At 38.6% G+C, this 15,912-nt stretch overlaps 2 protein-coding genes across 12 annotated transcripts in view; one reads left to right on the top strand and one right to left on the bottom strand.

Moving 5' to 3' along the window:
• The window catches only part of SCYL3 (SCY1 like pseudokinase 3), a 44,344-nt gene extending 41,203 nt beyond the window's left edge, over nt 1-3,141 (top strand). For 8 of the 9 annotated variants that reach the window (XM_077901613.1, XM_077901612.1, XM_077901609.1 and 5 more), the window contains 3 exons: nt 183-341; nt 1,284-1,984; nt 2,478-3,141. In XM_077901613.1, the coding sequence (XP_077757739.1) occupies nt 183-341; nt 1,284-1,984; nt 2,478-2,537 (920 nt within the window). In that variant the 3' untranslated portion in view covers nt 2,538-3,141. The remainder of the gene's footprint in view (nt 1-182; nt 342-1,283; nt 1,985-2,477) is intronic. The other variant, XM_077901614.1, reaches the window with a different exon arrangement.
• Nucleotides 1-15,912, bottom strand: part of FIRRM (FIGNL1 interacting regulator of recombination and mitosis) — a 43,723-nt gene that overhangs the window by 847 nt on the left and 26,964 nt on the right. Inside the window, exons 16-25 of one of the 3 annotated variants that reach the window (XR_013381933.1) lie at nt 15,539-15,632; nt 12,799-12,980; nt 10,628-10,750; nt 9,447-9,542; nt 7,734-7,847; nt 6,783-6,887; nt 6,037-6,117; nt 4,636-4,755; nt 3,240-3,475; nt 2,600-2,782 (exon numbers count right to left, since the gene is read on the bottom strand). Coding sequence is in view for 2 of the 3 variants with exons in the window: in XM_077901599.1 (XP_077757725.1) it covers nt 3,287-3,475; nt 4,636-4,755; nt 6,037-6,117; nt 6,783-6,887; nt 7,734-7,847; nt 9,447-9,542; nt 10,628-10,750; nt 12,799-12,980; nt 15,539-15,632 (1,104 nt within the window). In the remaining variant the exon portion in view is untranslated. Of the gene's footprint in view, nt 1-2,573; nt 3,476-4,635; nt 4,756-6,036; nt 6,118-6,782; nt 6,888-7,733; nt 7,848-9,446; nt 9,543-10,627; nt 10,751-12,798; nt 12,981-15,538; nt 15,633-15,912 lie in introns of those variants that run through there. The other 2 variants (XM_077901599.1, XM_077901600.1) reach the window with 2 other exon arrangements.

The following is a 15,912-nucleotide window of genomic DNA, read 5'->3' as shown; positions in this document are numbered from 1 at the left end:
TTGAGGACACAGGCAGGCCATTCTGTAATGAGTGTGTTTCTTCAGATATTTACAGATTCTCTCTGCAACTTATCCTTTATCTGTGTTAAATATACCCATTTCCCCTGTTACTCACTTACCCTGACAGAGCAAGAAGCTATTTACTATCCTTTTTATTTTTGGGAGTTTTTATTTATCTTCAGATTCTCCCCCGCACGTCTTCTGTAGCCAGCAGAGTCAGACGGCACCAATCTTGGAGAACCCCTCCTCTGGCATGTTCCCTAAATGTTTCTTTTCTGGCAGCATGCCCATCAGCAAGAAGCAGATACAGCGAGATTGCTACAATACTCTTTTACAGACAGGTAGAAATATTCAATTTATATAGTTTTTCCACTGTTACATGAATGTTATTCCTGAGTACAGAGTTATAAATTTTAAAAATTAAGGGCAGTTTGGGAATAACGAGGCTGATTTCTGTATAACTGTAGTCAGCTGGGGTGTCATCTGCTTTTCCTGGACTACAGGTTATATACCTACCATTTCTTCATAACTGGTGAGGAGAGCTAGCTGACATTATTTTGGTACTTCTGGTGCTTTAGTGCAACATTTTCCAAACTGTATCAGAGGATGCTAATTCTGTTAGATGGCAGTAGGTATGCCATGAAAAAGAGAGTTGTGTGGTTAAGTAAGTTTGGGGAGATGTTAGTAGCAGAGTCCTGACACACTCATTGTGCAAGATTCCAGGACCTTGACTACATTTAAGGAAATCTGATTAAAATGAGGGTATGTTAGGGTTGCCTGGGTGGCTCAGTTGGTTAAGCATCTTACTCTTGATTTCAGCTCAGGTCATGATCTCAGGGTCTTGAGATCAAGCCCCTCTGTGCTGGGCATGGAGCCTGCTTAAGATTCTCTCTTTCTCTCTTCTGCCACCCACCCCCCCTTCTAAAAAAAATAAAAGAGATACTATGTTGGGTTAAGGCAAACTTATTTGAGCACACAACACTTTTTGGGGTTAACACTGCCTGGCTTAGAACATTTCTATATTTGTTTATAGATAATACACCAATAAACAATACGCTTGAATATTTAGTGAAGAATTGTATGCTCTAGTTAAAGTATCTGAATAACCTACCTCACATATTTGTTACATTCTGCCGGGATATCTCTTTTGCAGGTACAATTTAGTAACCTGGATATTTTTATGAAATTAAAGCCATACATTTTTTTAAAGTGTTAACCTTTTCCTAAATATATTACTTGCTCTTAACACTTTATGAACATAACTTCTGTACATATCCCCACAGGTGATAAATTTCCTCAACCTATTAAGTTTCCCATGAATGGAGTCTCAGATGTGAAAAATAACTCTGGAGATGGTGAGAACTTCCCACCAGATTCTAAAAAGTCTGAGGAGTGGCCTGATTGGAGTGAGCCTGAGGAGCCTGAAAACAAAACTGTCAGCATCCAGAGCTGTCCCACAGAAGCCTACAAGACCTCCACATCCCCGCTCACTAACTTGAACATGGAGGAGGCAGTGGCTTGGGACGACTATGAACCCAGCAGCACAGATACTGAAATAAGTGCGAGAGATGGAGTCCCAGCTGTTAGACCGGGCACCTCAGGGGAGCAGGAGGCCATTCCTACTTTGCTTTCACTCACTGAAGAGTCCAGGCCTTTAAAATCAAGTCCACCCCAAAAGACTAATCATGCACAAAGCAGGGACAACCCAGACCAAACCAAGCCACCGAACATGTCATCACAAGAAAGGCGCCTTAAGGCTCCATCAGAACTTGGTTTAGGAGAGGAATTTACCATCCAAGTAAAAAAGAAGCCAGTACAAGATCCAGAGTTGGACTGGTTTGCTGATATGATTCCAGAAATTAAACCTTCAGCTGCTATTCTTATTTTGCCTGAACTGAGGACAGAAATGATGGTTTCCAACAAGGATGACGTCTCAACAGTGATGCAGTTCTCCTCAAAATTTGCTGCAGCAGAGATTACTGAGGTGAGGATTAGTAAATCGTGCTAATTTAAGGGGTATGTACCAGTTGCACTGTCTCATTTATAACAGACATACTGTTTTCTCAGTGAGGGAAGAGACTGATGTACACAGTTGCTTACAGTGACGGGTGAAGCACAAATGAATGCAATGAGTTCCTATAAATGATATCTTTCCTTCCCCAGAAAAAAGCAATGCTTAGACTAAGTGTTTAATGGGCCACTGGTTACTCTTAGAACCCACTGATTAAAAGGGGTTAAACCCAAGAATAGGGTGTCATCAAATCAATTTAATTGTACATATATGGCCCTTGGGAAATTAACTTCAAGTGCTGTGGTTTTGTAACTCTGGAACCAAAGTAATCCTACTTTGCACCTTCCTGTTAGAGTAAGTTATTTTACTTAGCGTGGGGCTCTCTTCTGGCAAGTGTTAGGTCCCTTTACATCCAGAAATGATTTGTCTCAGCAGCCTGCCCTTGATTTGCTCTCTCTTGCTGCAGGGAGAGTCTGAAGGCTGGGGAGATGAAGGGGAGCTGAACTGGGAAGATAATAACTGGTGACAACGGGTATAACTTTAGGGAAAAGGATTTCTTTAAAAAAAAAAAAAAAATCAAACTAATACCTCAAAAGCGGGCTCTGCAGACAAGAAAACCCAAAAGCATCCATTTCTCCCATCTGTGCCAACCGAAGTGTGAGTGGTCGAGTGCTGGCTAGCGCCCCGGCGGTGAAGAGTCTCCGCGCTGGCTTCTTGGAGGAGGAGCCCGTGTGCGTCTGACTAAGGCCAGTTTCTGTGAAGAGCAAGTAGCTGTGGAAAGGTTGAATTTACTGCTTTTTTCCAGGACAATTCCAGAAGAAAATAAATACAAAAATTCAAGCTGATTAGCTTAATTTTGTGCCATTTCTTTAACAGAAGAGTAAGCTTTATTATGAAATACAACTTACTGAAAAAGTTTTAGCTGTAAAGTATATAAATGATTTTAAATCGCTAAGGTTTCCTTAGGCAGCTTATTTATTTGTTTACAGTTGTACTATCTGTTGGCCCTGTGGGTACCTGGGCAGTCCTTGACTGCTCCACATGTATTACACTGTACCAAAGTTCTTCTTGAGAAATATCACCCCCCGCACCTGTTCTCTAAATGTCCAATAAAGACTATTTTCACTAGATTCAACTTTACAAAAGTTGTTTTATATGTGTTAGAAAATGCATACTTACATCAATATATTCATTTACAAAATAGAGTGTAGGATGATAAAAATCATACCCAGTTCTATCTATGAGTAACATGGTCCAATCCATTTAAGGGCCACCCTAGAGTACACGTCGTTTTAGCTCATCGATCCTTTCTTGGAGGGTCTCCATTTTCATTAGAAACCATTCTGGAGCAGGAGACTTCTGGAGTAATGACTCAATTGCCTCCAGGGCCCCTGATGCTGCTTGCAATGCTGACCTATACTCTTCTTCCAAGGGGAACTCATGACGGGCTCTTTTTGAATAAGGCTGGCAAATGAGAAAAACATACGATAAGTAGTGCCATGATACCCATTCCCAAGATGATAAAAGAACTTTTGGGAGTTTTATGTGCACATTTTATTTCATCATTGGTTCACAAGGACAGGAGGGAACCTCCAAGCCTGTAATCACCTAGATACTATGCAAAGGCATTTCTCATTTGTCACAGTAATTCGGGGTGCTATTACTGTTAGGGTCCAAGGAAAGTAACAGGAATGCTGCCTCATCCAGTCGTTTCCAATGAGTACTCTTTGGAAATATCTTGTAATCTGTTCTGACAAAAAAAGCCCCAGGTATGCATCCTCTGAATGATTCCAGTTTACTTTTTAATGCTAAGTGCTATGGCCTTTCAGATGCTTAACCCAATTAAAAATTGTCAGGCTTTCTAGCATCAGTGCACTGGGAAGGGTGGCAGGGGGAGATCTGGGCCAACACATCTTTTGTAATCATGGTCTTCCCAATAAGGAAGATCATAATAAATTCTTGAGGGCTTATTTATACCACTGCTATGAAACTTTTAGGCCTGAAATCTATAAAGTTAAATATGTCTTGAAAACAAGTTACTAACATAAACTTAAGTTCTTTTATATAAGAGTTCTAACTAAAACTCACCAGAATATTGTTCCTCTTACGGATCGTTATCCTAAATATACTACTGGTGCTCAAAACAATATCCTTGGTGGTATCAGACTTCTGCCTTATAATAGGAAGATAGGATTTCTGGACACTGTCAGAAATTATTCAGGCTGGTTTGATGAAGGTGGCAAGGGATCAACCTAAACATTCTGGAAGGTGAGTTCATTGGTTTTCTTCTGTGGTTCAGAAACTGCTACATTTGTAGCTTCACCTTCCTAAAAGTTACTAGAAACAACTGAAAGTCATATTGAAAGAGTGTATGAGTTAGTATGATATTTAAAACTTTTTTTTTTTTTTTGTAGTCCCACCTCTGCTCTGTGTGTTGATAACCTCTCAGGAGGAAGAAATGTAATTTTTAAAAGAGCAGCTACTGTAAAACAGGAGAATTTTATATGTCTAGATCTATTTGATTATATTTTGATAGTATGAGGCCAGGAACCATACTAATTTTTTTTATCAACAAGGGCAGAATTTCTCTTAAAGCTTGACCCATACCAAAAAGCAGTCCGTACCTGTAAAGATGACCACTTTGCTTCTTCTACAGGAACTTTAGCCAAGTGTTTCCAGAAAATGCCTTTTTCCTGTTTCACACGTTCCACTCTGGCAGCTGCAGTTTCCTCTACAAAGCCAGTCTGCCACAGATGATGAAAAATCAAGTGAGTATCAAGCATTCTCTAATAGGTGGCAAATGGTTTAATACTCAGAAAATGAGAGAAGGCCAAGGTGCCTGGGTAGTAGCTCAGTCAGTTAAGTGTCCCAACTCTTGATTTTAGCTCAGGTCATGACCTCAGGGTTGTGAGACTGAGCTCCCACATTGGCTCCGTGCTGGGCATAGAGTCTGCTTAAGATTCTCTCTTCCTCTGCCCTTCCTCCTCAACTAAAAAAAAAGAGAAAAGGCTGTGTGTGCGTGCATGTGTGTGTGTGTAAGCACCTAGTATTAAACTATTCTGGATTAGTCTGTGATCTAGGCAAATTTTGGAAGTTGGACTCATGTAAATGCATCATCTTTGTATAATTTGGATAAAATTACTATACAGCGTTCTTCCCTACAAAAAAGTTGAGTGTTGTTTTTCCAGGGAAAAAAAATGATAGTCTGCAAACCTTCACAGTATAGGGTAAGCAACTGGCAAAAACATGTACACACACAGCTTCTGTGTAACGTATATGTGTATATAAAAACATAACCCAGTTTAATAATGAGTATAGTATAAAAAAATAAGTATAATTCACTTTCTCCCAGTCTTCTAAATTTGTGGTTTAACTATTCTATTAGTGCTAAAGTTAGTCCTTATATCCTAAAACTCCCCACATAAGTTGCAAGGTGTGCACAAACATGGAAGCCAAATGACAGAACAAGTTTGGTTCTAACTATAAAAATAGCTTTAGGGGCACTTGGGTGGCTCAGTCCATTAGGCATCTGCCTTTGGCTCAGGTCATGATCCCAGCCGGGATCCTGGGATGGAGCACATCAGGCTCCCGGCTCAGTGGGGAGTCTGCTTCTCCCCCTGCTTGTGCTCTTTCTCTTGCTCTGTCAAATAAATGAATAAAATCTTAAATTTAAAAAAAAAAACAGCTTTAAAAATGTCATTGTTTGGAAAACTAGGTCTTCATCTCTGTATGGAAAAACTATGTATATAAATTGTATTTAAATTCGAGTGGTAAACATGTTGTGCGAGAGGCCTAGTCTGAGCAGGATTGTTTCCGGGCTCTTACTGCCTGAATGAGCAATGCTACCAGAGCCCACGCTGTGTGACTGCTCCACTATTATAACCTGTCACACGGTCCCAGCTGCTTAATGTGTGTCACCTCTGTGCTGAACACTAGGTCACATTTACATGTATGGTTACAATCATACAATTTAAAAAAAAATGACAAAATCTGTGGCTGCTATTTTAATCTATAGAAATAAATACCTTCTCCAGAAAGGATATTACTTTGTTCTTAGTGTCTTCAGAACGGAGGCATTGTGGAACTATTTCTTCATGATTTGTTCCCTATTAAAAGATCGATAAACGAGACCAATTTTAATGTATCTCAACAACTTGCAAAGCCAACTACATAAGCTTTAAGGGCTGAAATGCATCAGAAATGCATTTTAAAAAACTGTGTCAGAAGTGACTCAAATGACCATCAGCTCATAGCTCCCTTGGGGAGTCTAGGGACCACGCAGTGTTCTGCTTGAGCACAGGGCTATCGGCTGTGCTTACTTTTGCCCAGTCATCCTAATGTCTATGGGTCCTCATGCGCCAAGGTGTGACCACACAGCTACTGGCAAGAGAAGAGGAGCATCCCACAGGAGGCTCACCTCCATGGACCCGAGCTCACAGGTCCCTGTGTTCATCCACCTAACTCCTGTATGATTTTGAGGTGAAATGCATGATTCATTTCACACTCAAAAATACTGTCTGGAAGACAGTGTCTGAGTTAATAGGCCTGGTCCGAATGCCTGGTTCTGGTTGTTACTACTCTCCTAGGACCTTAGGGACAGTACCTTCATTTCTTTATGCCCTGTTGTTGGATACTACAAAATAGATCATTGGTAATATCTCCTCCTTAGTCATTGGTAATGACTAAGATCAAAAGCTGCTCCATGAAGGTTTTGGAATATGTGAAATAAGATGGTTTGGGAGTCACTGTGATATGTTGGTCTTAAAATTACCTCGGCAAACTGAGTAAATGCCTCCAAGGTATGTTGTTCTATTATCCAATTCCTGTCAGCTAGCAGGAAGTCAAAAATAGAAGACAAGTTGGGCAGAATTTTGTCCTAAAAAGAAAACCAAACCTTATTAAATAGAGGAAAACTTCAGTATTCTATCCTTAATATTGTCAAGCTCCCCTAATCCTGTCCCAGTGGGCACATATTAGTATGTGTTAGGGCATGTCAGTCCTTTGCTTAAATGCGTCCAATAGCTTCTCATTTCTTTCAGAGTAAAAATCAAAGTCCTTATGATGGCCTACAAAGTCCCACTGCCTGTGTTTTGGCTCTACTGGCTCCCCTCAGGATATCAGACATGTTCTCATCTCAGAGGCATCAGGCTTACTGTTTCCCTTACATGCAGGATACCTGCATGACTTGCTCAACTTCAGGAATTTACTCACGGGTCACCTTGGTGAGGACACCACTGCCCATATCCTATTTAAAACCATACCCCCACATTCATGCTCCTCTGATTTCTTTCCACAGCACTCAAAATAACATGCTACATCATAGCTTTATTAGTTGCCTTCCACAGGCTGAGGGTGGGGGATTCATTAATGAATTTCCAATGATTAAAACAGCACCTGACACATAGCAAAAATTCAAGAAATTTTTTCTTGAATAAATAAATCCATCTCCTGGCTTTAAAGGCTTCTTAAATGTTGATGAATCCACCAACCTGTCAGACTACAGCCAACTCTAAATTATCTGTATGTCAAAATACATTTTTCTAAAAGAAAACTTAAAATGAGTTCTATTTTGATAAAGTCACTATCTCTTCACAAAATACATTTTCTCCCCCAACTTTCATTGTCAACAATCCACAGAATTCAAGAAATTAAAAGCCTGAGAATTTTAATAATTCTTACAGGGATTTTGTTAACACAGGAACAAAAGAATTAAGAGTATTACCTGAAAAGCTTGAGGTATAAAAAATTTTCCTAGAGAAGATACAAAATCAAGCACTGCCAAACAAACATGGTCAGGAGGCTCTAATTTAAGCAGTGAGGTCTGTAAAGTTACTACCTAAAGTGGCAAAAATCAAAGAACAGTTATAAATGAAAACAAATATTTTGTGTAGACATAATGAGTAAGATTCTGATGGGTATGTGGGGAGGGGAAACACAAAAAAACCCAAAGCAAACACTCTACAAAAGCCTAAACTTAATAAGTGGAATTTGAATAAAATGATCAAATGATTGACTCCATTTATTATAGCATTCATCCTACCCAGTGCTGTAAAGAAAAAAAAAAATGTATTTCTGAGAAATAATATACCAGTATGTGCTCTTCTTTCAAATCTTTAAAAATTGTTTTGTATTTTAAATTCCAGTGAGGGAAATTCACTATTTAAAGCAGGGACTGACAAACTTTCTATAAATGGCCAGACGGTAAATATTTTAGGTTTTATAGGTAATATGTTCCCTGCTGCATATTGTTTTTAATTTTTATTTTACAAACCTTTGAAAACCTAAAAATCATCCTCAGCTCTTGTCCTGTAAACAGGAGGGCAGAACCTAGCCAGGAAGCTATACTTTGCCAACCCCTGACTTAAAGGAACACAGAAAGTTGTCTATAAAAGAAGCAATGCTTAAAAGAACAATTTACTAATGTTGAAATTTTAGAACTTTAAGTTATTTGGGTTTTTTAAAGGTAGGCACAAATATATCAAATTGTCCATATTTAATTTCTTGAAAAGGATAACTAAAACCATCAGAACCCACAAAGTCTGAGTCAGTTATTTTACTGCATTCTCATTCTCTATAATTTAGTAATCCATGTTACACATACGGTAATTTAAAATATACCTAATTAGTATTTGTTAATGCTAAGTTCTTAATGTACACAACCACTAACCAAGCTACTAAAACAAAGCATTAGTAGTTTCACTTTCCAGCATATATGGTCCTACAATATAGAGTGTTACTTCTAAGTAGGAATGACTAGTTTTACCTCAGAACTGTTTCTAAATGTGCCTGTAAGCTTAGGCCAGCTCCTGATTTGGGGGATCAATTCTGTCCTTAGGGATTAATTCCAAAGCCTCTAAACCACGTCAGAGATGAAGGCCTTTGGCCTTTTCTTCTCTATTGGCTCAGAACCTCCAAAAGCAGGTCCCCCCCACCAGTGACCTCATTACTGCCTGTCCCAGCCAGGCAAGCTGGGGGTCAGACTGAAAACTCAGTAGTCCTCTTGCTTCAAAATCATTTTATTTCTTCAGAAAAACAATGAGGATTATCCTTAAGCCCACACTGGTTACATTCCATACTCCCACAGCTGCAAGGCCTCTGACAAGGTCCTGAATGCAGGGTTCACACATGAACTACGACTCCTAACCTCAGGGATGTTCTGCGGTAGTCAAAGTTGTGACTGTTCAGCCTCAGGGAGCTAGGGAAGAACAGATACAGGCTGAATCAACAGCCCCAGTACTAACCATACTCTCCTGGAAGAGCGAAAGAGATAAGGAGACCTTCCTGAGACATTTACGTTCAGTTCAACAGGAAAAAAGTAACAAGCAAATTGAGCAACAAATCATTAAAAAGGACTGTTTCTAAAAAACTTTTTTAAGTCTTGCCAGTTCAACAATTTCCTCAGCAAAGACAGTATCAACTTGCTTACTGTTCTTACCTGACTTATCAGATGAGGATCTAGATTTTGAACGAAAACTCCCAACAGTGGAAGCAAAAAACTAAGTGTCTGCTGAATATAAGGTTGACCTGTTACCTTAAATAAGAAACACAAAATAATTCTGGTGAAAATTTTCAATTACATGAAAATAGCAACTTTTTAGTGAGCATTTATTATATATCGGGCAATATGCTACCTCACATGCACCTTATAACTTTATGAAGCAGATCTTATAACCCTCACTTTACTAATAATTAAGAGAAAGGGGCAGAGAGGTTACATAATTTGCTCAAGATCATATGACTAGGAAATTTAATCCGGATGGAGATCTAATTATTTTTGTTTGCCACTGAAAAACTTGTATATGCCTTAGTGTTCTTAAAATTCCATTTCTCTTCTTCATAATCATTTCTATCATGGTATTGTAAACTATATCACCAGCAGAGAATCCTCAACGAATATTTATTGAATGATTCATGAGGATTGGGGGAAAGCAATCACTGAAGTCAAAATACTGCAGAAAAGAAATTTAACTATTCATAAACATTAATGGTAAAACATTATCTGCAAAACCATTTCTAGGATTTACCAGAAGTATGAATTTTGCCTTCAGCTTCCAGTGGCTGGCACTACTTAGTCAAAGAAAATGTCATACTTAAGATTTTTAAATGTCATTTGTAAATTACAATAACCTAGGGGACCCATATCATCCTAATTCTAGCCTGATCATCACCTGGCCTTCTGCCAATGCTGGGGAAGAGGAACACGAACCAGCTAGAGCTACTCACTTGCCCCTGCCACCTTTAAGCCAAGCCACTCTCCACTGCCCAGAGGATTGTATGGAAGACCCCAGAATCACAGAAACACGCTACACTAACCCAGGAGAGGACAGAAACAATAGAGGAAGAGTTCGGGGGTTTTTAGGGTCCAAATGGTCATGAAAATAGTTAGCTGAAATATCACTGTCACTCATTAAGTTCTAGTTTTACTAATTTAATTCTATCACACTCAAAAAGAACCGGCTGAAAGTGTACAAAAAGTTATTTTAAGTTCTAATTGCAAGTTCTACCAAGCACTTAAAGAAATTATGTACATTTTACTCTACAGGGAAATTTCAGTACTATGCTCTTTTTTCAGTACTTTATTAGTTCTTCAGGGAAACAATCAGTTGCTCTCCTTACCAGTTTAGGGTTTAAAAAAGCCCAAAGCTGACTCCCAATTTCCATAATTGCAGTTTGCTGTGCAATATCCAGAACTTCACTAGCAGAATTACATACAGCAAGCAAAGCAGAGAGCAGTGTGTTCTAAAGGGAGAGAGGGAAGGGTCCAAGGTTAGATCCCAGTCTACTACAGGAGCTGAGGCTGCAGAGGTTATGATTTACTTATAACTCTTCATAAAAACCTGTGTCAAATTTATACTGAGGCCAGAAGCCATCTTTTCAGCTACTTCTTTAATATATATTATCTTATTAAAACAAATTTTACTTATACACAGAAACATTTGCTTCACTTTCTAAATATTTTTCCCATTTAGGTTAAAATTTAATATTAAAATGGAAACACCAATATATTTTAATAAAGAAGTTTGATATAAATTGTCAATAGGATCAAGCTAATTTATAATGTTCATCAACTAAAAATTCTATTGTTTTCCATATTATGTATCTAGCAATCTTTTAACATTACTAGATTTTATTGTTGCTGGTGTTTTATACTTAACCTTTAAAATTCCTCAATGAAAAAATAAATAAATAAATAAATAAAATTCCTCAGTGACACTGCATTCAATAAGCAAATATAATACTTGAGAAGTACACTACCTAGAATTTGAAACTAAAAACCATCTTTTCTAGATTCACTCTTCTCTATATAGAATCTTTCTCTCTGGCCAGGAATGGGGTTCATTGAGGGGACAGTGGGAGTAAAGTGAAAGCCACTGGGAAAGTAATGATTAATAACAATGCCTTTAACCCATTATACCTCAACAGCCATACTTAAGTTTCGCTGATTACCATACAGCTTTTTTAAGATTTACCTATTTCCTTCTACAAATAAGCATGTAAAATGACCCACTGAACTAAAGTTTCAGTCAGGGCAAAAATATATTCAATTTTAGAAAATAGGTGTATTATTTTACATAATACGAAAGGTTTTTTGTCTTCAACTACAAAAATCAGTGCATAATAAATGTAAAATTGTAACAGTTTAACCTACTAATTAAGTATTTAATAGTTTTCTCAAAAATAAATGCAAATAAAAACTTATATTTCCTTTGGATATATGTATATGCTTTAAATTTTCTTAATAATTATCATCAAAAAAAATAATTATCATCAGGTGCCACTATGTAACAGTGTCAGAACATCTGCACTTTGGAAATACAAGCCTTGAGAAAACTCTGAACTCCTAATTTAAAATTGCAAATAGGCCCCTAACCTCTTGAATGCCCTGTCCCCATCCCTATTTTTCTCCACTTACCACAACCTGATACAACATATGTACATATATATTTATTACTTATTTTACTGTCCACAATGCAAGCTCATGAGAACAGGAATTTTTGTTTTGTTCTTGTATGCCTAAAATAGTGCTTGGCAGATAAGAGCACTCAAAATATATTTGTTGGATGAATGAATGAACCAACAAAGGAGGAAACTAGACTGGAAGATTCAACCATATGTACTATAGTTCAATTTTAAAAAACCATGGAGGGACACCTGGGTGGCACAGCAGTTTGGCGCCTGCCTTTGGCCCAGGGCGCGATCCTGGAGACCCGGGATCGAATCCCACATCGGGCTCCCGGTGCATGGAGCCTGCTTCTCCCTCTGCCTGTGTCTCTGCCTCTCTCTCCCTCTCTCTGTGTGACTATCATAAATAAATAAAAATTTAAAAAAATAAAAATAAAAAAATAAAAAACCATGGATTTTTTTTTATTTCTCATAAATGAATTTCTTTTATATTTAATTATTTTAAGAGGGAGCAAGCTACCTAAAGGCTCAGAATAGGTGTGTGTAAAATGGGGGCTGTGTTTTATCAAATAGAAGAATCATGTCCGCCTAATCTAATGATGTGTCAGTAAAACTCCTATAAACAAAATATTTCACAATAGGTTTCATCTTGGTCCAATGTGTCTTGAACTAGTCTCCCTACCCCCAATATAATTTCCATCAGTCAAGATAACAGGAAGTTTCTCACAGATCCCTTTACAATGCAGAAATCTGAAAATCCTGCTAGTTTCTAGCCTGAGGGCAGAGACTATATACATCTTAGTAAATAGCCTATCACTAGTACCTTGAGCAGTGCTCAGGAAACAGCTGCTAAATGAATCAAATCCACAAAATTCTTATTTTACCAGAGATTCAAGTTCTCCCAAAGTCCGACTATTGCTTAGCCACTCCTGACACTGTGCAATCCCGACTCTGGTGATGTCACATGCGGCTTGCTTCCTGAGCTCGGTTGGTAATGCCTGCAGGGAAATACACTGCCACAGAGGCAGATTTTCTGCTGCTTTGGGAGAAAATTTCTGGATAAACTCTACCTAAAATAAATCGAAGAAATAATAGTAACATGAGACAATCTGGTGAATGGATGAGCAAAAGCTAAGTACTAGTTTCCATGCTTTATATTTTTAAAAAGTTTTTAATTGAGTAGTAATACTACAAGTACCAGACCAAGGTAACTTAAAGGAACATGATTATTTTTGCTTTTGGATTTGTTTGCAAAACAAACAGTTTAAGTGAATGTGATATGAAGACACGAGAAAGGTTGAAAACCACGCATTTCATTATTAGTCCAGTCAGCTCTTTTATTCTGCTTCTACCCATACAGTCTATTATTTTCCTACAAACTTGTGTGCTAGTGACCTTGTTTGGTTAAATCCAAAAGAGGCCAGAAGACTGATTCAGCCAACCCTGGTGGCCATTAGCACAGCAGACTAGAACAGAGGACCTAAAGAAAGAAGCAAGGGGGTCATCAGTTCTGTTTCCTGTGGGGCTAGCTGGCTCTGCTCTCAGACAACACACAGAATCGATTTCATAAATGTAAGCCACCAGCCCAGAGCAATGTGGCTGGCAAGTCCATTTTACCACTGCAATAATGCAAAGCCACTGCCAAGTTAACAGAAAAACAGCACTGTTATGTTAAAATGAGACATGAACAGACAAACTAAAAACAAAACACAAACGGAAGAGGCCCTGAAGCAGGTGCATGCCAAAGAGTGGAACATGAACACCAGAGTAATGGGAAATGCAGCCTTTGGAGTAAGACAGATCCAGCTTGGATCCCAGCTATTTATCACAATGAGTTTGGAGATGCTCTTTTACTTCCCTAAACTACGGTTTCTTCATCTGTGGAATGAACGTAATCCACATATCCCACAAGGCTAACCCAGGAACTCCATGAACTCAAGTGCCTAGAACACAACCCAGTACATACTGTTGTCTCAGAAAAGGTCCACTCCCTCTTCAAAAGGAGGGATCATGTCTTTAGGGAAAAGGAAAAAGACAAAGCCTGGCAGAAAAACAAACTCTTGTGAAGTGCCCCCTTCGAGCAGCTTCCATTCCAGGTCTCAAGACTCAGCCCTGCCTCTAGGGAGGGTTAGTATCTCAATTTTAGGATTAACTACACCCACAGACTCTCAAGACAAGAATTCAAGTTTAGGTATGCCCCTTTAAATTTTCACACCGTAACTTGACCAGGAATAACTGAAGGAAAAAATTAAAAGTAACCCCTCAAAATCCATAAAGTAACTTAGTATTCAATAGCCTCAATTATTTGGAGACACTTAGAAAATTGAGGAGTATCTAGATCCCTAAAGAGAAACTAGTTTATAACAAAGTTTCTAGATCTCACTTAGAGGTCATTCATTCTGAGTTGTATTTTCTAAAAGTTAAAATTTCACCATAACCCCGGTAAAAGGATAATTTTATTCCCATTTAATAAATAAGAAAAGTGAGGTTAAAAGAGACTTTCCCTCCCAATCCCACATCTTTAGCTAGGGCCTCCGTCACCAGAGCCACTATTAAGGTCAGTATACCAGGAACCAGGGAAAGACCTTTCAGAGAATAAAAGGTACTCAAATCTGAAGGGACATGGAGCAGATAATTCCTCTGAAATTTTGGAGGGGAGAACAGCACCCCTTATGTATTTTCCAGAGGGCTAGGAGGTGGATCTGCTGTGCTTTCAGCCTCAGAATCACCTGCATGGAAGAGGGCCAGGAAGTTAGCATGGTTCCTCAGGGGCCTGGCAATCACTCTCAGGCAGGAAAGCAGACATGGACTTGAGGCAAATATTCTATTCAGAACAAACTCCCAGGGCACCGGGGTGGCTCAGTCAGTTGTCTGACTCTTGATTTTGGCTCAGGTCATGATCTCAGGGTTGTGAGATTGAGCCCCATGTCAGAATACACACTGGGCATGGAACCTGTTTAAGATTCTCTCTTCCTCTCTCTGTCCCTCATCCCCCCTCTGCACACTTGCTCTCGCTCAAATAAATAAATAAATAAATATTAAAAAAGAAAGAACGAATGAACCAACTACCAATATTTACTGAGCACCCTTCTAAGCATGGCATGATGCTATGCCTGGGACTGTGTCCATCCTTGGGCCTGCATTGTCCGGTTTTAGCAAGAATTCTGCTAAGTCAATCTAGAAAGGATCCCTCAGCCTTGGCATTTGATCACTTTGGTCTATGTTCAGCAAGAATCTTACCTGTCAGTTTAGCAAGAACCACCTCCTTACCCTTGATGTTTCCTCTAAGTAATTTCACCCACTGACCTGCACCTTGCTTGAGATCCTACGAGGCTATGCTATATTCAGATCTGAGCCAAGTTCTACGCAGAGGCCTCTTTTCCCTACAGCAACAATCCCAGAATAAAACCCACTTTTACCACTTTACTGTATGGCTCTGGTTTTTAACAATATTAAAATCTAAACCCATCTAAAAGCAATAAGCAAAGCAATCACTACATTAAAAATTTATGCTCAGACCATGTCAACATTTAAACATAGAATATATGGGGCAGTGGGAAGCCTTCCAAGAGTTTGAATCCATTTCTCAGCAGCTGCTCAAAGACAGTGACTAAGATGCTATACTTGCCTGTTGTGATGGAGCCATGAAGAAGAAGAGCCGCCTCAACAGTACTGATAGGTTGGCAAGCTGATAGCATTCTCCAGGACAGGATTTTATCTAGGAAAATAAAGGAGAGGAAAGATCGATTTAAAATCATGGCTTTTACAAGTTTTTATATGCTATAATATTAATAGCAGTGCTTTCCAGGACCAAAGATTTTAAGTAATTTAGAGCTTTAATTAGTTTTTCTTCTATTAACCTAGATTACTTTTATAATGAGAAAACAATTCTGACATTGTGTTTATAAACAACCCTCTGGAATTTCTATTTGGAGGATAGAAATAGAATAATCATCCATACCATTTGGATGATAACTTGATATGTTAATCTTCCTACT

Source organism: Canis aureus, chromosome 6, assembly GCF_053574225.1.
Source record: "Canis aureus isolate CA01 chromosome 6, VMU_Caureus_v.1.0, whole genome shotgun sequence".
Lineage (NCBI taxonomy): Eukaryota > Metazoa > Chordata > Mammalia > Carnivora > Canidae > Canis > Canis aureus.
This window is presented reverse-complemented; position numbering and strand designations above follow the sequence as displayed.